Here is a 22178-nt window from a genome sequence, read left to right as displayed (position 1 = left end):
GTTGTAGGGATTTATTTTCTGTTATTTTTGTATACATATTTTCCACAATTTTGTGATACCTATTCCTGTACTTTCAGTACAGTTACATTCCATGAAATTGGATAAATTATAATAATTGTATTAATATTATAGAATATTTAAAAAAAAATCGGTATGTTATAATTCCTGGGACTATTTAAAAAATTTTATTTTGATAAAAATATTGGTTATTGTAATTTGATGTTGGACAGCATAGTTTTTAAAATGGNCTAAAAAATTTTAGTTTGTTAAAAATATTGGTTATTGTAATTTGATGTTGGACAGCATAGTTGTTAAAATGGGTCCCAATTTTTACGTTAAACTCATAAACTTATACATAATATATGAGAAAAATAAGATTATTAACACTGTAATCTGATAATGATTTTTTTAACTCAAGCCAATTAAACATCCATAATGGGTTTTTTGAAAATATTTTTTTTTGGATTTTGTTAGTTCAATATGTTTTTCTATATACGTGTTATAAAATAATTTTTAGTTCCACCCCTTATACACTTTAGAGGTATTAGAAATATTAGAGCTTTGAAATTTTTAAAAAATTAATATCTTTTTTTATGTTGAGCATTCAATAACAATAATAACATGGATATTACAAAATAATTTTACAAATAGATGAGTAATCGCAACGGTAATATTTTTGTACATATANATTTTAAAATATTTTTGTACATATACGAGTAAACGAATATTTGGTATTCGCCAGATAGACGAGTAATGGGAACCTATTTTAGGACATGATAATATTGTCGTCTTTTAAAAATAAGTACGTTCTTTTGTTTTATGAAAGCTCCTATACTTTAAATAGCTATAACTTGTTAAAAGTTGAATAACAAAAACTATTTTTTTTTCAATTAAATAAATCTAATGTTATAAAAAAACATTGAGTTGGAATTTGAAAATCGAAAGTTCATTTAAGTTTATATGATATTAAGGGGATGATGGTAGAATATTAATTTTTCGTGTAAAGCACCTCAACAAAGATCCATTATAATAATATATTGATTGGCTTTAATATTTTCGAAGATATTTCATGAGGTGTTAAGGTATCACGCTATATATTAAATTTATTTAAAAACAAAAAAATTGTACATTGCATTAATTTCAAGTATTAAAATATAAAGTTATTCTTACGTTTGACTTTTACGATTGAAACACGAAAAATTATTAAAACAGATTATTATTATTTTTTAATTGAATATAAAATATTCTAAGAGGACTTCTAAGGTCCTAGATGAGGATTTAAAACGAAAAAAGAACAATGGTTATAAGTAATATCGTTTCGTAAATCATTCTCAATACTGTAAATTTTAGTATTTATTTTTAGTATACTGTTCTATAACACTGTTCAATTTGTGTGTATTCTATACTATAATGATAACTGATATAGTTTATCCTCTTGTTTTGAATTTTTAATCATGTGTATGACATTTGTTTCTCCAAAAGTTGTGATAAACTTTTCACTACAATTTTATGAGGATCTTAAAAATTTTATCTTTTAGCTTAATTTGTAATCTAAAACCTAAACAATCGTTGTAATAACTCAATCTATCTTTAGTAAATATTTCTTAAAAATAACGTCAAAAAAATTTCACCCCAGATAGCATTGTTGGCAAAATTTTCTTTTTATAAAAATTTGTTTTTAATATTTGAATTGAAATTACGTATAAAACGTTANTGTATAAAACGTTAGGTTTTAAACAATTAAAAAAAATAATATGTAACAATGCAATAACGTTTAAAATGGGTGTTTAAAACAATTTTTTTTATACAACAACCCTAACTCTCTTATAGGCAGTACCATAAATACTGGATATACAGAGTATGCAATGAACATGATCTCCCTACATATATTTAGATGGGAGTCCAATATTTTTAAAATGATGGGATACTATCCGCACATAGTTTCGGCACTGACTACTGTAATATTTCTGAACAATACGTTAAAATTGGTAAATACATTAATACTGCAATGAAAGAACGAGTCCAAAAAATTACAGTAGTCAAAAACAGTTAATTTGGATAACTTCAGTTTTTTTAGTATGCATGTATGTATTATTTTGACCCTCTACATAATTTTTTGACTTTTATTCAACTTATAAGCAAAAAATATATTTTTTCAACTCTTAAATATATCATAGCCCATCGAACTTCCGTTGAATCGTTGCCTTGTACTCATATTCATATAGTTCATATCTAATATTGGTAGTAATTAATATTTAATATTGAAATACTATTATTTTAAAATAAATTACTACATATTTTGAATAAAGAAGTCAATGAATTAATATATAGAATAACAGTTTATTTAACGTATTATAAATATGTAAAAATAATTTTTTATAATCCTTTTAGTATGTAAGAACATTTTTAGTTAGTGTATATCAGAATCGTATTTGTATCCCTTCCTAGAATATAATAACTTACATAATTTATATGAAATATGAAAGGAGTAAGGAAAAATTTTTTATGCACATCTTCCGATTATAAAATTCTACGCTACTTGTATATTTTAAAAATACATATGAAATCATGAAAATCTGTCTTATAGTATATCAAACTTCCTTTCCGTACAATAAATGTAAAAAAAAAAATGTAAACACTTTNAAAAAGAAAACACTCACTTTTCAATAAAACTTTAGAAAATATAATTTGATTGACACAATTAATAATACAATACACGTTATTTATTAATATTAATACAAATAAATAGAATAATAAAATATAATGACATAGAATGATATAGAATGATTTACAATGATATAGAATGAGTGTAACTAGCGCATACTAAACCACGACTAACTGTAGGGTACCTACAGTGGGAGTCCTTTGCCCATGGTTGCCCTAAAACCCTTGGTCAGCACATTCCTGTGTTCGACGACAGTCGGACGACCATGTATTATATACTCTACACAATTATAAAATAATATTCAGGGGTTCTTAACACCCCCCAACCTAAATGAGCAATGGGGATCTAATGATTCCCATTGACTCAAGGGAAATCAGATAAATAAAAGTTATACAATTGCAAAGGGATTTAGAATGTTTTTCATATTGGCGAATTATATAATTTAAAATAGAGAGATTCAGAGTTGTGTATTATTAATTTCAGTGGTATATACTTGAATTACTTTTTTCTTACACTTAAAGAATACAGCGACAATTATAATTGATATGATACAAATTGACAAACAAGTATATATGATTACAATATGATAATGACTTAGTAAAAAATGATTGCTATTTGGATTTGTATACCAATTTGTAGTATGTTTAACTAATTTACAAAGATCGTTGAATAAATCGGTATTTGTTATTTGTTGCGGAGTTACCTTAATAATGGATTCTGTGTACGTGTTAATTAAGTTAAACATAGGATTCAGAGGGATTATATCATTAGAATGGTTGTAGAGTACAGTTGAAATGGGCGTTAGAATTAATGAAGTGGTATGAACAGTACAAGTGGGAGATATTGTTAAACGACCAATATTTTTTATATAAACAGAAAAGGTGCGTTGAGGAGATTTACAATTCAGAGTTACTAGTTCGTCTCGCGTACAATAAATCCAGGAATTGGTATTCGATAACCGATTCCATATACTGNAAATTGATATTCGATAACCGATTCCATATACTGCTATTAAATGATACATAAATGATTTGGATGATTGAGGTAAATCTTGTGGATTTTCCAACAATAAAATCTTACATAGCTTAGAAGAAGATTTACGATAAACTGGATGATTACCTTTACATAATGTATATGAGTTAAGTGGTATACATGTTTCTATTTGCGATTGACTAAAAGTTAAATAAAACTCACTATCATCGCTAATTGCTATATAATCATTGTCTGGTTTTACTAGAACAACATTATTGTTTTCAAAATANATTTTACTAGATCAACATTATTGTTTTCAAAATAGAATGGTAAAGGTATCGTGTGATAGAGATTATATTCATCGATTTTAACTATTGGACATTGCAATATAAAAATGAGAAAGTTATCTCTATAAATTATGGATGTAGAAGAGATTGAAAGGAGTTCAGGAATATTTTGTATATTAATTTCTAACGGAAGTTGATTGCCAGCGGGAAGTTCTAGCTGTATTTCCCGTAGCTGAGATAGTAACTTGTTAGGAGGCAAAACTGTGGTGTGAATTTTGCCATGGATAGCAGAGTTGATAATAGAAACAATATTTTGCGTTTCGTACGCGTACTGATTTAGAAGGATTTGGAATAACGTTGATTGCTCTAACAAAGCTGTTTTCGTGATTAGACTGTTGATAGTTTGAGAATTCTTTATGACTTGGTTATTAAGATATTGAATATTTTTTTCGATTTCGACTTGAGCTTCATTAATGTGCTTGGTCATGTTATTGATATCAGAGATTGTCGTTTGGAATAACCGCATTTTTTTTTCTAATATACTGGTGGCGGTCAATTTGGACTTTGCAAAATCTATTATTTTGCCAAAGATGAATTCAGTGTTTAACATGTGACTTGAATCAAAAATTGTTTTTGCTACCGTCGTTACTGAGCTGATCATGTTACGGCGGACCCGGTAGTTTTCTTTNAGCTACAGTCTTTACTGAGCTGATCATGTTACGGCGGACCCGGTAGTTTTCTTTATGGATGTCTTGTCCGAGTGAGATATTTATAGCGTTTCGGTTTGATTCGATTTCGAAGAGATATGGAAGTGTAGCCCTATCAAAGTGATGACAAGCTTCTACAAATTCTAACACANCGCTATATGACACACATTAGATTTCTTTTCATAATACATTCCAATGTGAGGAGTTAGTATGTCTATTTGTGCTAGATTGTCCGGTGGGTGAATTAGAATTTCTGCATTGGTGTATGTACTAGAAATACAAAAAAATTTTTTTTCTTTATATTATGGATTTAGGAGAAATGTTTTTTCAATAAATTTGTATGAACTAAATGTCTTTTACCCCTCCGCTAAATCGCTACATTGACCTGGTTAGGGTGGATTTCGAGAACCTCAAATGGACCTATCCAATTGGGTGTGAGTTTATTGTGAACTGCTTTATTTTGTAAATAAACCATGTCACCTTCCTTAATTTCTAAAGAATGTGCGTTTTTGTCGTATTGACTTTTAGCTTTGTTTTTATTAGCGATTAATCGATTGCGTGCGACTTCGCTTGTTTCTTGAAGTCTCCGTTTGAGTTCGAATTGGTAATCAGAGAAATTGTACTGGGGTTCTGGAGGTTTCGACAACGAATTAGGAATGTGTATCTGTCTACCATAGACTAGTTCATAGGGTTGATAACCTGTAGACGAGTGAATACTGGAATTGTAGGCAAACATTGCGAATGGAATGTATTCGTCCCAGTCTGATTGATCTTTCGCAACAAAACTTCTGAGGTATTCGCCTAAGGTTCGATGGCTCCTTTCTAGACTGCCATTACTCTGAGGATGATACGGAGTAGTTGATGACTTTTTTATTTTCAACAACCTACATACTTCTGCAAAAACTTGACTTAGAAATTCTGTACCGCAATCTGTGACTATTTGCTGAGGTATACCATGTAAGCAAACAAATTGAGTCACAAAATGGTAGGCTACAGTGTTGGCCTCATGATTTCTTGTTGGTATGGCCCATGAAAATTTTGTCAGATCATCTTGTAGTGTGATGATAAAGACATTGTTACGACTTGATTTAGTAAGAGGACCAACGATATCTAGAAAAATTTTTTCAAACGCTCTTGATGATGTAGAAGTTATTACCATTGGTTCCTTGACTGATTTATTTGACACCTTGGTCAATTGACACGTAGGACAAGTCTTGATATACTCTTCTACTTGTTTTCTCATGCCTGTCCAACGGTATTCGATTCTGAGTTTATTAAGAGTCCGTTCTACTCCTTGATGACCTGAGAGAGGAGTATCGTGGAAATCTTTAATGAGTCTGAGTTTTTCCTCAAGTGTTAGGTGATCTTTACTAAACACTTTGATAGCAATATTGGATTCTCTAAAAATGAATCTTAACATAGATTTAACTTGATTCCAATTGAGTTGATCTAACCCGCATCCTATTTTTGGCATAGCGATTTTGGTTAGATTATTTTCTTGACAAAAGGTTTTTAGATTCGTTAGAGTCTTAAACAAGATTTCGTAACTAAGTTTCTCAAAATAGTTAGCTTTTGTAATAAGATATAGAATGTATTTCTCATTGTGGACTAAATGCGCAATTTCTGTCACATTTTTCCTTTGGTTTAGAAGTTCTTCTATTTGTCCAAATTTTCTTCTGAATTGGAGAGCGACTCCTTTTTTCATATAGAAATCTTGGGATACGCTATTGGCTAAATGCCAATCGTTGTTTTCTTTGAAGAGATCTCCGACAATTTCTTGAACATTCGATGTAGTAGATATCGATTCCTCTCTGGCCTGTAAGAAGTTGGTATAGGTTTGCTCGAGCTGTTGTTTTTCTGTCATGCTAGAGGTGGATGTCGACGAAGACGGTGTATTGGAGTGTTCAGAGTAATTTTCAGAGTCTAATAGTGAGTTAGCAGGATCCTGTGATGTAGAATGATTTTGTGATATAGAAATTTGTTCCTTTGACTGAGCCCGGGTTGTAACGTGTATACGGCTAAGCGCATCAGCGTTAGTATTATGGCAACCTGGCTTGTACTGAATTTCATATTCATATTCTTCTAATTTAAGTCTCCATCTCGTTAGCCTCGAGCCTGGGTCCTTTATATTGAATAACCATACAAGAGCTCGGTGGTCTGTTACCACATTGAACTTTTGTCCAAAAAGATAGGGGCGGAACTGCTTAATACCCCATATGATAGAACACAACTCTTTTTCGGTTGTATTATAATTTTGTTCGGCTCGATTCAGAGTTCTAGATGCGTACGCGATTGGTAAATCCTTGCCGATAGGACCTTGAGATAGAACACAACCTATTGCAACATTGCTTGCGTCACAAGTTAGGTTAAATGGTTGGCTAAAATCTGGATATTGAAGTAGAGGTTCTTGAGTTAGAACAGTTTTTAATTTTTCAAATGATTCTTGACATTGATCTGACCAGTGGAATGAGACTTCTTTCTTTAAAAGATTCGTGAGTGGCTTTGCGATTGTGCCATAGTTTGGTACAAAACGCCTGTAATAGCCTGAAAGACCAAGAAACGATTTTACCTCTTTGGCGTTTCTAGGAATTGGGAACTCTAGAACACATTTGATTTTGAGTGGATCAGGTTTAACACCTTTGTCTGTTATAACATGACCCAAGTAGTGTACTTCTTTTCGCATAAATGAACACTTAGAAGGTTGTAGTTTTAGGTTGAAACTCCGAAGTCGATTAAATACATCCTTTAATTTGTTCTCGTGATCTTGTATAGAAGATGCATAGACTATTATGTCATCCAAATAAACGAATGCTTTTAGACCGGTTAGCCCACTTAATACAGAGTTCATAAGACGTTGAAATGTAGCAGGTGCACCTTTGAGACCGAAAGGAACTCGAAGGAACTCAAAGTGACCCTGATCTGTACTAAATGCAGTTTTTTCACGGTGATCTGGGTGCATTTCTACTTGATGATAGCCTTGCGCGAGATCCAGAGTTGAATAGTACGAGGATTTTCCTAATTGATCTAGAATGTCAGCTATATTAGGAATAGGATATGCATCGCCTGCAGAAACTTGATTTAATTTTCTGAAATCAACGCAGACACGATATTTCACAACACCATTACTGTCCGGTTTCTTTGGTACAACTAATAGTGGTGCATTCCATGGACTTTTGCTGGGAGCAACAATATTTTGTTCTTCTAGTTCTTTAATTTGTTTATTAATCTCCTGTTTGTGATGGAAAGGCAAACGGTATGGACGTTCATTGATGGGCTGTACGATTGAGGGCGTATTTATTTCGTGATAAATCGCGTCCGTGCACGTCAGTCTGTCTCCATCTAAATGAAAAATGTCGGAGTACTCACGGCATATAGTGTCGACCGAAGCTTTTTCCTCAGGATTTAAGTGGTCAGTTTGAATAGAATTCTTAAGTAGCCTTAGTCGTTGGCTGCTCGCGGGAGGACTGTTATCAGAAATAGTATTAGAATTTGAATTTGCAATACAACATGACTTTGGTTCGGTCCATATGTCGAACGAAAGTTGAGACAAAGCGAGATCTGGTGGAAGTAGAATTGAACGTTCAGATGTGTTGATAACAGGTATTAAAATTTCGTGGTTCTTTACTGTTGTCAGTACATTACCACACAATAAGTTTTCATATAAGTTTTGAGAATGAATGACTAACGCTGTGGCCTCAGCGATATCACATGCAGAAATAGAAATAAGAGATTCAGAGCGTGGAGATATTTCACATATTTTATTCATGTGCATAATTATCTCACTGTTTCGAAAATCGACTGAAAATTGATTTACTTGTAAAAAGGGTCTTCCCAAAATACCTTCACATTTTATAGGGAAATTCGGATGGACAATATGGAATTCAGAATTTATTACATGATTTTCTATTTGAATACTTAGTATGACTTTACCAAGTGTCGAAATAGTATGATCGGTTATACCAGTGAGACTGAAACATTCGTTCTCCTTTACTGGTACTTCAGGATTTAGAAAATTTAATTTGATAAGGTTTAGATCACTACCTGTGTCTAAAAGAAGATGTAGAAGATTCGGAGTAGTTTGCTTACATAGAATTTGCACATGACCATTATCTAACTTGGCGGTGCATTTGTAGATTCGTTTAATTGTATTATGGCGGCTTGAAGTTTTCCGGCCGAACTTGCGCCTTGGTCCGGACGGTTCCTGTTTTCCTGTTTACGTCGATTTGTGTTTGCGTATCTTCTTTTGATACATTCTTCTAAAATGTGACCCTCGTTTTTACAATATCTGCAGATTTTTTCTGCGGAAGCAGAGTTTTGAACAATGGGTCTGTGTATTTTAGCGTTATTTGTGTTATTAGTGGATGTAGAATTGTTATTACGACAGAATTTAGCAAAATGTCCCTTTTGACCACATAAATGACAGCTTGTACTGGAAGTAGAATTTTGTGATGTAGAATATTGTGAATTAGAACTTTTTAGTGGTCTATCTTTCAAATATTGTTTTGCTCCTATATTTGAAAGTCTTATCCTTTCTTCTTCTTTGGCTGCTTGAATAGCTTTTTCAAGAGTTGAAGGATTCCGTGCTTTTATAAAGTCTTTCAAGTTTCCGAGTCCTTCCATAAACACTTGGATTACTTGGTTATTAATCGTTTGTTCTATCGCTTTGGCTACCTCTGGATGTTTGTCTGACGTCTCCTGTTCGATTATTTGATTTTGTAGCTTTTCAATTTTCATTGAATATGATAGTATGTCCTCATTTGGCAATTGCTTTGTAGCATATAGCTCCAAATAAAGGTGTGGGGTTGTTCTCTGAGGCTCTAAATTCGATTTCAAAGTATCTCTAAGATCATCCTATGATTCAAAGCTTTTGTATTTTGTGACCTGCCTTGCTTTACCAGACAGTCGAGTTTGAATTGCTCGTAGTAGCCGTGGAATGGCCACCGGTACTACACATTCTACTGCAAATTCACATTTTTCCAAAAAGATTTCCAATTGCTCCACATCTCTTCCATCAAAAGAATTAGGAAGCAACCTTATAGCGTCTTGCAACCCTATTTGAGTGTTTGAAGGAATTGGATGATGTAGATTGGCGTTGAAAGAGTTAGAATTATTTTGAAAGTATTGTTCCATATATTGATCAATGAGCACTATTACTTCACTCATTGGTATTTTCACCTCTTCTGCTTTCTTCATTCTATTGCTATTTGACTCGTTTGTTTTACTATCACAGGGCATATTGTCTTCTTCTGCCATTACAGACAAATAGTCCTGATGGAGTAGCAAATTAGTAGGTGGGTAAACACTAGCTTTTATTTTTTCAGGTCCCCACTTGGTTTCTGAATCGTGCAAGGCGTTCGTTAGGTTTACCTTCGTGAGAGTTTGACTTGTACCTGCTGTTTTGACTTCTGGGGTGTAATTTGTCGCTAACGTATACCAACACGTAGTTGGTGTAGTGGATGTAGAAACGATAGTCGAAGTGGAAGGTGGTGCTGTTGCACAATTTAATGTTGACGTAGAAGTTGACGCTGATGTAGAAGTGGACGCTGACGTAGAAGTGGACGTTGAAGTAGAAGTTGATGTGGACGTTGAAATGGACGCAGATGTAGAAATAGACGTGGACGTAGAAGTAGACGCAGACATAGAAATAGACATGAACGTGTTAGAATTGGTAGTCGATGTAGGAGTAATAGGATTATAGGAGTTGCATTTAATAGAAGTCTGAATAGAATTTGTTTGAGTGTTTGAACTTAATAATTCGTCTAATAAAGAATTGGAATGGTTTAGAAGGCTGTCCGTACTACCTATAGCACGAATAGATTTATTCAAAATATCTTTACTATTATCTAAATCTCTCGGTACACTAGTACTACGTCGAGATACTTTTAACTTTGAACGAAGAGAACGAGTAGCTGGAATAGGAATTAGGATGGATTTAGAATGAGTCAATGGCTTATAATCGCTATCACTTGAACAACTATTACTTGATTCACTCATTTATCATGCATGAGTTGGAGTCTCAAAAAATTTTTTTTTTTTCCCATAAAGCACTTTAAATGAGTTCTGCACTATCTAGCAATGAGCGAGTAAGCGAGTGGTACAATTCTTACCATTTACTAGAGATAGTAAAAATTAAATTAAAAAATTTTTTTTTTTAAATGGTATAAATTAGAATATTCTATAAAAATTCGTATCTTTTTTTTTTCTCTACAAAAAAAATTTTGATTCCACTAAATATTATAGTATTTAAAAAAATATTGAAATTGAAAAAATAGAAATTGAAATATTTAATCGAGATAGAAAAATAATATATTTTAATTATTTTTGAACTAATTCAAATTTAAATTGTCTCTCTTTTTAATTAAATTATTTTAATAATAAACAATCTTTTGATTTAGAATTAAATTTACTAAAAATAAATTTATTTGGTACTACTATTTAAATTAAAATAAATCAATCGCAAAGCATGTATAGGATTTAAAAAACTTACATTATGATGACAAATATCATTTTGAAATATTTCATTTTTAACAATTGATTCTTGATTGAAATGGAATTGAATTATTTGGACCAGTGTAGTTGAATTGAACTTGATATGGAATGGCTTGACTCAAATTGAATTGAACGGCTTGTAAGGAATTTGAAAAATTTATCTTGAACGACGTTGATGATTAGAATAGTTTCACTTCTTGATTTTGTAGAAATTTGATTGTATTTGAATGTATTGATTGTATTATTTTTTATTAAAACATTGATTGCGACGATGTAGAAATTCAAAATTGTTTAATTATTTTGACGGTCACTTTATAATTGTTGTTATGTTTTCCACGATATCTGGTGGTCGTGTTATATCACGGCGGCGGCACAGTCAAGTTATCGTCCGCTAGACCGCGACGGTGTACATAACGGAGTATTGATAAACACGGCGGCGGCGTCGAACCGGTTGAAACAGTGTTGCCACACGAAATAGAATTATGTAGTGAGGTTATTCCCTATCTACCAAGGACGCTTCCACGCGGTTTAATGAATGTATGTTTTCTTACCAAAAAATTTTTTTTCCTTTTTAGTTTTTTAAAGGCCCTCGAAGACGTTTCTGCTCTATTACCGCTGCCGACAAATATGTTGTGCGGGCCCACGTGGTAAAAGGAATTAAACTTAATGAGAAAAAGAAAACACTCACTTTTCAATAAAACTTTAGAATATATAATTTGATTGACACAATTAATAATACAATACACGTTATTTATTAATATTAATACAAATGAATAGAATAATAAAATATAATGACATAGAATGATATAGAATGATATAGAATGATTTANATTAATAATACAATACACGTTATTTATTAATATTAATACAAATGAATAGAATAATAAAATATAATGATATAGAATGATATAGAATGATTTAGAATGATATAGAATGATTTAGAATGATATAGAATGAGTGTAACTAGCGCATACTAAACCACGACTGACTGTAGGGTACCTACAGTGGGAGTCCTTTGCCCATGGTTGCCCTAAAACCCTTGGTCAGCACATTCCTGTGTTCGACGACAGTCGGACGACCATGTATTATATACTCCACACAATTATAAAATAATATTCAGGGGTTCTTAACACTTGAGGAGACTAGACCCTATGAAAATATAAGATTTTTTTATATTTCAAGCATAAAAATCCATTATTTATGTAAAATACTATTATAATAATAAATTTATTTAAAATACTAGTTAAAGTATTTGTTACTATAGTTATAGTACCTACTTACAAAATTAATAATAGGTACCAGAAATAGTAAAGGTAATTAAGTATCAATATTGTGATAACTTTTTTTATTCAAAAAAAGTTAAATTCAAGTTGAAAATATCAAAATTAACAGTTTTGAAAGTTTTCCGAAAAGTCTGACACTTTTATATATATCTTAAATTATAACTAATATAATATACTTTATCATGGAAAAAAAATTTTTGGACTTTATTTTGTCTTCATGGTAAAAATACCAAATTCTATTTTTGTGTGAAAATTCTCGATTTTATATTATACATTTTTAACTTTATAATGCTATAACTTTAAAAATGTATGGATCAATACAATTTATATAGTAGTATTTATATACATCTTTCATTCGACATACTTTTTTTAAATTGGACCATTTCCCTATATACGAGGAGAGGTCATATCTAAAAAATGCATATCGAAAATAGAACTTTTTCATCATTTAAAAAAACAAAGTTGACGCCCTTACAAGGCATAAGGAATGAACTTAAAAAGTATTACATAGTTAATAATTCAAGAATAATGTGAAACTAAAGATAATCAAAAAAAAAAAAAATGTTTAAATATATTTATTTTGTAAGTAATTGAGTGGGCTATGATAAAAAAATCAACCTGTACATTCCGCTCATAACTGATGCACCATCATAACATTGTGCTACATATTTGTTTATATCTAAATTATTTTCTGAAATTACTTTAATTATTTGATTAAATAAGCTTTCAGAATCAGATTTAACCATATGTTAACAGCCAATGGATTTTTGATGTATATTAAAATTGTCATCCAGAAACCTTATAACAAAACTCATTTGTTCTTCCTTAGATTTATCTTTTGTCTCATCAATGATAATTGTATAAATTCAAAATTTATTAATGTTCCTTAATATTTGTTGTCTTGTGCATTTTGCAATAGTTACAATTAAATAATTTTGATATTCAGGACTAGTATAATATCATACATAGACTGTAGTTTATAATTTAGTCTATCATCGCCAAACATTTGTATAAGTTCAATAAAATTGCTCTTTGTGACCTCTAAAAAGTAATCCTTATTTTGCCAAAAACAGAGTTGCTTTGAGTAAGAAATGTACATGTGAATGGTTTTCATTTATTCTAAGTTGTCTTGCAGAATATAATTGTTGTGTTATATAAAGTCAATTTTTTTCTGAACTAATTTATAGTCTATCCAACGTTGCATAGAAATAACATGTCTATTAATTCTTTGATGGCGATCCAATGGTGCTTTGATTTCTTTCCATTTTTTGTAATTATTTCCATTATTTACAAAACTGTATTTTTAACAATTGTATGGTTCTAAAATGTAATTCAAAAATATAAAATTATGCATACCAGATAAATTATTTATTAATTATTTAACCTACCAAAGTTATACATTCTGATTCTAAATTATTAACCAATGCACTTTCTTTCTTTATAGGGAATACAAGGAATAATAATAGGGAACTTTCTTTTCAGGCAATGGCAAAAATGATCCTTTAACATTTTGTTTAGTTGGCATTACGTCATCATCCTTTTGTTTATACAAATCAAACAATGAAATTAATTATTAATAACAATAAAAGCTGTATAATAATTTTATTTATTTCAATTTTTAAACTTACGTTTGATAAAGCAGTTGATTAAATAAAAAAATTTATTTTACTCTGTTTAGAATCATTTCCTATATATTTGAGTTGTGTTGTTTTTTTGTCTCGCAATTTTTGCTCTCCACCTTTCCTTTTATTTAAACTATTACTCGTTGAAATTTTGTATTTTTGTTCTTATATCTTAAACTTAAGTAGTCAAACTTCAAAACACTTATATTTGTTATTTGATAATTTTTGTTATAAATAAAGTTATTTATAACCATGATAGTACAACAACATCGAAAAGGCAAAAAACGTTTACAACTTCATTATTTAATCTATCGACGGTTAGCAAAATTTTAAAACGTGTCACGGCTCTTTCAACCTCCCTATCGCCTCTATCTACTATTATCATCTGACTTACAATCTGACTAGTTATCACCATATTACCAACATATTCTGACATTAACATTATATTTATATATATATATATATGTTTAATACTGTTATATTTATAGATTTGAAGTATACAAATTTAGTATTGTTATATTTATAGATTTGAGACTATTGTATAAATAATATAATATAATAATAGTAATAATAATATAATTTTAATTAAAATTAATTTTAATTTAACCAGTTCAGATGACATTATGTCATCTGAAACATCTAAAGATGTAAGTAATAAATTGCTTAACAATTTATGAATTTTAACTTAAATTATAAGCTCCATTTCTCCAATCTGTTGATATGTGTAACTAGTTTTATACATATAATGGTTTGAATATATTATTGAAATTGTATTCTGTAATTTTCAATTGAACTTTTAATCTAATTGAATTTCAATATTATTGCATCATTTAATTTTAATAAATTTGTCTTAAATTTAAGGTTATTAAATGTATTGAATGTAACTCAACATTTAAATACTGCCACACTCTAAAAAGGCATGTAAAGGAGAAATATAAAGTTTATGATAAAGCTAATAATAATAATATAGTTAACACAAAACCAGTGAAATGTGATCTATGTCATCAAAATTTCACCCAAAGAAAAATATGTTAAGGCACTTAAGAACTCAACATAAAGAAAAAAATGTACTTATTTCAATGTAATAGGTAAATTCCTAGGCAATTTATAATTAAATTATAAAACATGTTTAGATAATTGCAACAGGTTTAAAAGAAACTGAAGTTCCTTAATTAGATTATTGAAGTATTTATATAATAAAAGGTAAAACCATGTCTAAAGAATGATTTTTAATTAATATAATTATAATGTACAGTATTTATTACTTTGTGTTATTTAATTTTTAAGTTATAATATTTTTCTTATTATAATTTAAGAGAATATGTTTTTTATTTAGTTTAAAAACATTTATAGCTCAATAATAACTTTTAAGAAATCATACTTATTCAATTAAATTTTATTATTTTACATGATATATATAATTGTTTTATAATAAAAGTAATAATAAAAATTAAAATAAAAATAATAATAATAATAATTATAGATATTTACTAAAATCCTAGTTAATCTCAAAATAAAATAAAACAAAATTACTGAAAATTCAAATTTTAAAATCGCTAATTTTTTAAATTTTTTTTCTTAAAACTTCCATAACTTTTTGAAAAATCAACAAATCTACATCATTTTTCTTTATACTAAAACCTTAGATATTTACCTTTCGCTTGATATCATTTTTTTGAAGATCTATCACTTCACCTGCTCATTGGGAGGGATTTAAAATGGCAACTTTTTTACAAAAACTAACTTTTTCAACATAATTTTTAAAAATGTTGAGGAAATACTGCGTCTTTTAAACATATATCAAATTAAAGCTTATTTTATGTACTATAAAATGGAAAAAAAAAAAAATTGTCCCGACACTTTATCTTCTACATTTAAACTGCTGTCGTAGTTAAAAAAACACTATTTTTTGTTAAAATTTTCAACTTAAAAATGCTATAACTTTTTGAAAAATGTATATATCAGCACAAATTTTTTTTTTCTAAATATATTATAAGTACATCTTTCATTTGATATACTTTTTATTAAAATTGGACAATTCCCCTTATATAGGGGGCGTTCAAAACTTGAAATAATGTAAAAAACATAGATCTTTTTCAACTGAACTTTTGAAAATGTTCCGGAAATACTGCGTCCTTTAAACATACATTAAATCAAAGGTTATGTTATATACTATCAAATGAAAATTTATGTAATATACTTTAATATAAAAAAAAAAATTTTTTGAACTTTATGTTGTCTTCATGGTGAAAATAGCTATCGTATTTAAAAATATGCTATTATTATGTTAAAATTCTTGGTTTTGTATTTTATTTTATTATAAGGGGATTACACTGATTTTCATAAATATTATATCAATCTAAATGACATAGTATAAAAAATTAAACATATTTAAATTTTTTTGTTTCTTTGAAGTCAAGAAAAATAACTATAAAATTTGAACTAGCTAAATTTCCATTTCTATTAAGTGACAAATGAGACGTACGGTTTTTGAGACGGTAACACTTGGGTCTTTCACTACTGTGGTACTGAACTTTTTTTTAAATTCTTTTTGAGTTAAAGAAAAAATGTTTAACTCATTTAGATTCAATAACTTAAATAAATATCAAGGATTCCATTACTGTAGTCTTCTCTCGTGAGAAGAAATTCATATTAATATTATTTTACTATGTGGTTTTTTTTTTGTAGCTATCATTTATATTCTCAGCTCTCATTTGACCTACTTTTTTAACAATTTTTTTTTTTTTAAATTAAACACTATCTACAGATTTGCATCGAAGCGTTTTTTATGATAGTGATTTTAATCACTGTCAGATATCATCTATACTGGACCCAACTATGCCACCACCCCACTTTGCTGGGTTTTTTTAATTAATTTTTTACATCTAATAAATTTGATTTTACTAATCAGTGATTATTTAAAAAAACTTGAAATGAATGAAATGTAGATTTGTGTATTCAATGTTTATTTTTAGAAACAGTATCGTTGTCATCACAATACTAGGCCAAATAAAGGTGTCACCCCAAGTGCAAAACATTTTAATTGTAAAGCAACTTTTTCTATAAAAATTATAAAAGATGAAACACAAATAGAAGATAATATGCTGTGGGTTATTAAAATATATTTTAATATTTATAATTAATTAATTTGTTAATTATACTTTATTAGTGTGACCCAAACTGAAGACAATGAAGATTTGCTATTAAATAATACTAAAGCTCTAGTTGAATTTAAATACATCCATAATCATAAAATTATGCAGGCAGATGTTTTAAAATATAGAAAACCATCAGAAAGAGTGAGATCTATATTTTTAAAATTTTTTGAGGAAGGAGAAACACCATCAAAAGCTCTTTTTTTGTTTAAAACACAGTTACGCTTAGATAAAGGAAATGAGTATTATGTAAGTGCTGGTGATCGTGGTGAACTACCTAATCCAGAATGGGTGTATAATTTATACTACAAAAGTTTTAATACACACTTTGGAGCATCTCATGGTGAGCCTATGATGAACTCTCTTAAAGAAGCTGTAGAACAGTTTAATATAGAATGTAGTTCAACTTGTGCTCTAATGGAAACTCTTGAAGATAAAAATTTTGTCATTGCTATTACAACTCCACTTATGAAAAGAATTAGTTCAAGTTTAGATGAAAGTGGAGAAATGTTATTTATAGATGTCTCTGGAAATGTTGACAGATATGGGTGTAAAGTGTTTTTAATTTATACAAATAGTTGTGCAGGTGGTCTTCCTGTTTGTACTCTAATTTTGACAAGTGAATCAACAGCAGTCATTACTCTGGGCTTAGAATTTTGAAAAAAGTTAATTCCTCAAAATAGCTTAGGTGGAAGAGGTTTAAATGGACCTATTATATTTATGTCTGATGATTCTGCTGCTGAGAGAGCAGCATTAAGTGAAGCTTTTCCTCAAGCAACTTTACTGCTGTGTATATTTCATGTACTTCAGGCAGCTTGGAGGTATTTATGGGACTCTCATCATGGAGTTGTGTTGCAAGATCGCCAAATTCTTTACAATAAAATAAAAAAACTGTTATATTCAGTAACTTGTGAAGAACTAGAAAAAATGTACAATGAAGTCATAAATGATTCTTTGACAAAAAAATATAAAATGGTTGAAACTTATGTAATTGGATTATATCAACGACAGAAAGAATAGGCACTTTGTCACAGGAAAACTATAATAACACGTGGTCAAAACACCAATAATATTTGTGAAGCTGGAGTTAAAATTGTTAAAGATACTATATTAGACCGAACTAAAGCTTATTCACCAGTTCAATTATTTTTTTTTATTGTGAATGATCTTGATGCTTTCTATGAGATGAAACTAATAGATGTAGCAGCAAATCGCCCAGCTCAATATGTAAAAAAGAAATACACATCATCAGAATTAAAAAAAACAAACTTGAATATAAACAATTAGGATCTATTTATGAGGTAAAAAATTGCACTAAAAATACATCTTACAATGTAGACTTAGATGTAGGAATATGTACATGTCCAGAAGGTGAGTCAGGTAAACCTTGTAAACACCAAATATTTGTAGCTCTCAGTTTGAAAATTGATCTTTCTCTTTGTTTACCTTCTACTGAAGATGTAAGAAAAAAGTTACATATAATTGCCACAGGAAATTCTAATATTGAAAATGGCTAGTACAGTTCAATCAACATTTCTAATAATAGTACTTCTGAAATACACTCAACAATTAAAGAAAATAAACTATCTGTAGAATCTAAAGTTGATACTAATCAACATGAAAAGAACAAAGATTTTATTGATACAAGCACAAGTACAGCTATTGATATGATGATGGGAAGCAATGAAGATTTAAGTAGACAATTAGTTGATGATAAAATGCAGATATTTGACAATATTGTACAGAAAATGAAAAATGCAATAGAATCAGATAAAGAATACTTTTTGCCTGGTATTGAAGCTATGAGCAAATCATTTGACAAACATATTAGGACTCACTCTGCTCTGTTATCTGCAATAATGTCATTTGGAAGATATTCAGGTATTGATCCAAAATCCAAACACTTAAAATTAATGGGAAATAAACGCATAGGTACTCAGCCTAAGTTTTTCTTCTGTTACACCGAGATCCAGAAGAAAAACTCAAATTGGTGGAAGAAAAAATTTGGCAGCTGGTAGAGTTCCAAAATGGAAACGTAATGAACATGGATATAGTCAACAGCCACGTTCTAATGTCTTACCTAGAAGCAGAAAAAGTTTCAACCCAGATAAACCAACATTTAAACCCTCAAAAGCACCACATTGTTTAAGTTATTGTGTTCAACAAAATAAAGCGCTAGGTACTACTCACACTGCCAAATAAATTTCATCATACATAAGTACTATTTATTATGTCACACACATCAAATTCCTATAAAAGTTGTTATAAAAATTACTTAATCTTTATTTAGTATTATTAAAATAATAATTACAAGTGTTCAATGTTATTACTTTCCAACTATAAAACTAGCTTTTTAATAATAAAATGATTATTGATATCAGAATGTGTTAATAATTCAGTGATAACTAGCATAGATTGAATACACATAGATAGGCCACGGCATTCAGACAATTGGCAACCGATTTTTTGTTAATTTATACCTGTAGAGATAGCGCTATATATCCTCTCGGAAATATTAAATATTTAATAATAACTGTCCAGTTTGCTGATATTCAAATAATAGACACGATTATTGATGTACGGCTAACATCGTTAGCGCAAATTAAGATAAGAACCAGTTAATACTAAAAGGCGATTGCTTATTTGATTTAAATGAAACTTTTCGTTTTAAATACAAATTCGATAAAATATGTGTTTTTTATTTTATTAATATTGATTTAAATTTAAATATTATTTATTTTTTTTAATTTTCTCTTAGTGTTGAAAATCTTAACTTATTACATAACAATTTCTCGCTACCGATTTGTCCACTGTCAAGATTTTTATATTATTTGGTGTTTAATTTCTTAACTTACCAGTAATCAAGTCTAATAAAGATATTTATTAATAATTACACATATTATAAGGTTTTCATGTATAAAATTAGTAATTTATTTTTTCAAATATACAATGAAATATTAAAAAAAAACAAATTTTAATAATATATAAATTAAAATATAAAATATAGTTTAAAATATAAAAATTTTAAAAACAAATATTTTAGAAAAAAATATTCAAACAAATAAAGCAATTTTAACCGAAGTTCAGATCACTAAAAATGATAAAATAAGAAGTTAAGATATGTTTTTACCGCAATTAAAAAAAATACACTTATTTTCATGTTGTGTACTCATTGTTATAATTATAATTATACAGATAATAATACAAATAAATATATTAAATGGTAAAACCAAGCAAAAGAGGTCCTTAGACTTCAGTGCTCTAGTGAAAATATGAATAGTGATTATGAAATAGGAAAGATTTTTTATTTAGTTGGATATTTTTACATTGATAGGTTTTAAAAACAACACAAAAATACAAAATAGGCATGATAATTCGTGTTACAATAAGATGTAAACATAGCTAATACATCCTGTTTTTAATGCAATTCCAAATATAATCCTGGCGCCGAGATATCGTATTATTAAATCGTACTCTTTTACGTGGTCTATAGTACAATTGTTTTACGATCTCTCAAAAAATGTTAAATTTTATTTTTCATCGTGTTAAATTTGTAGGGTCACATGAATTCATGAAATTAGGCTTGTCAGAATCTATCATTAAAGTAAAAAGGACCCATACTAATTATACAACTGGAATTATATCTCTAGCTATATATATGATCTTATAGTAATTAAGAAAATGTTTTTATTGGAAGTTGTATAACATAAATCAAAGATAATTATGCAATCATACCGATTTTAAACACATCAGAAAAAGATGTTTCGATTTTTATTAATAATATAAAATTTGATTTTTTACAAGATTTCGTGCTCATAAATAATATGTAAATACTATCAATTGTAATAATGTTAATACTTATAATAATAATAGATTAACTCTTTTAAATCAAAACCTTAAATTAAATCATTTAAACGGCAAAGAAAAGTCGTCTATTAATAATCTATACAATCAATTTAATGATATATTAATTTTATCCGATGATAAATTATCTTATACTAATCAAATTGTACATAAAATAATTACTCCTAATGCTCATCCAATTAATATANTACTAATCAAATTGTACATAAAATAATTACTCCTAATGCTCATCCAATTCATATAAAACAATTGATACCCTATGTGTCATAACGAGGAAGTTGATAAACAATTAAAAAATCTTTTAAAACAAGGTACCATTGAAAAGTCAAATAGTCCATGGAACTCGTCTAGAATTCTAAATTTTATAAAGGAATATATATATTATGTTTTGTCTGTTAATAAATATTTTTTTGATTTGTTTTATACTCTTTTTTTATTTTCATAAAAATTATAAATTAATTGTTCAAAAAAAGAGTTATATAAAAGATTAAATAATCTGAATTATTTTTACCATGTCAGAAATATTTATTAACGATATTTTTTAAAAAGGCACTAGTATAGAATTTACTCAATACCTACAAAAAAGAATGAACCAATAAGTTAATACTTATTTGAGTCATTATGCTATCTTAACTATATGCTATGTTAAGTGGAAAAAATGATACATAATAAATGTATTCGTAAAAAATTATAAAGTTATGTTTATGAATAAAATGAAATTACACCTTTCAGAAAAGCTAGATACAAAAATAGTGCTTATTATTTAAAAAAAAAATGTATAAACATGCAAAATCATGTTTGAGTATCGTATTACTGGCTTGTTAAATTAATTAGATTAGAAACATAATTTTAAGTAAAAATTAAATTAAAAGCAAAGTATCAGATATCTTATTTTAACAAATTTTATATTTTTCATAATTTCAGAATGTTTAGAATTTATAATACATGATTTCAAAATAGGTTATTTTATGTATTTATGTTATTTAAAATATGTTACATGTTTATATGTATGAAAACACTATAAATTATTTATTCTATGTATTATTGTTTTGTATTAACTTATATCAGTTTGCTGTGTATCCTATTGTGACTCAAATGTGTTATGTATTAAAATTTTTGAAATAATATTTTAGA

The 22178-nt window shown here is 28.6% G+C and overlaps 1 protein-coding gene, 1 long non-coding RNA gene and 1 pseudogene across 2 annotated transcripts; 1 reads left to right on the top strand and 2 right to left on the bottom strand.

Moving 5' to 3' along the window:
• Nucleotides 1–3898: 3898 nt before the first annotated feature.
• On the bottom strand, nucleotides 3899–4604 carry LOC126898206 (uncharacterized). The gene has a single exon (XM_050672147.1). It carries the CDS (start codon nucleotides 4583–4585, stop codon nucleotides 3899–3901), a length of 687 nt encoding a protein of 228 aa, XP_050528104.1. The 5' UTR covers nucleotides 4586–4604.
• A 7356-nt stretch (nucleotides 4605–11960) lies between these two features.
• On the bottom strand, nucleotides 11961–14518 carry LOC126899848 (uncharacterized). The gene is made up of 4 exons (XR_007702719.1): nucleotides 14032–14518; nucleotides 13792–13940; nucleotides 13022–13723; nucleotides 11961–12269 (listed from the first exon to the last, which is right to left on the bottom strand). It is a non-coding gene; the product is annotated as an uncharacterized LOC126899848 (long non-coding RNA).
• Nucleotides 14519–14648: 130 nt separating this feature from the next.
• Nucleotides 14649–18467, top strand: LOC126898205 (uncharacterized; annotated as a pseudogene).
• The last annotated feature ends 3711 nt before the right edge of the window (nucleotides 18468–22178 follow it).

Source organism: Daktulosphaira vitifoliae, unplaced genomic scaffold (genome assembly GCF_025091365.1).
Source record: "Daktulosphaira vitifoliae isolate Bord-2020 unplaced genomic scaffold, ASM2509136v1 Scaffold_2, whole genome shotgun sequence".
Lineage (NCBI taxonomy): Eukaryota > Metazoa > Arthropoda > Insecta > Hemiptera > Phylloxeridae > Daktulosphaira > Daktulosphaira vitifoliae.
The sequence above is the reverse complement of the archived record's forward strand: the minus strand, read 5'-3'. Positions and strand labels throughout refer to the sequence as shown.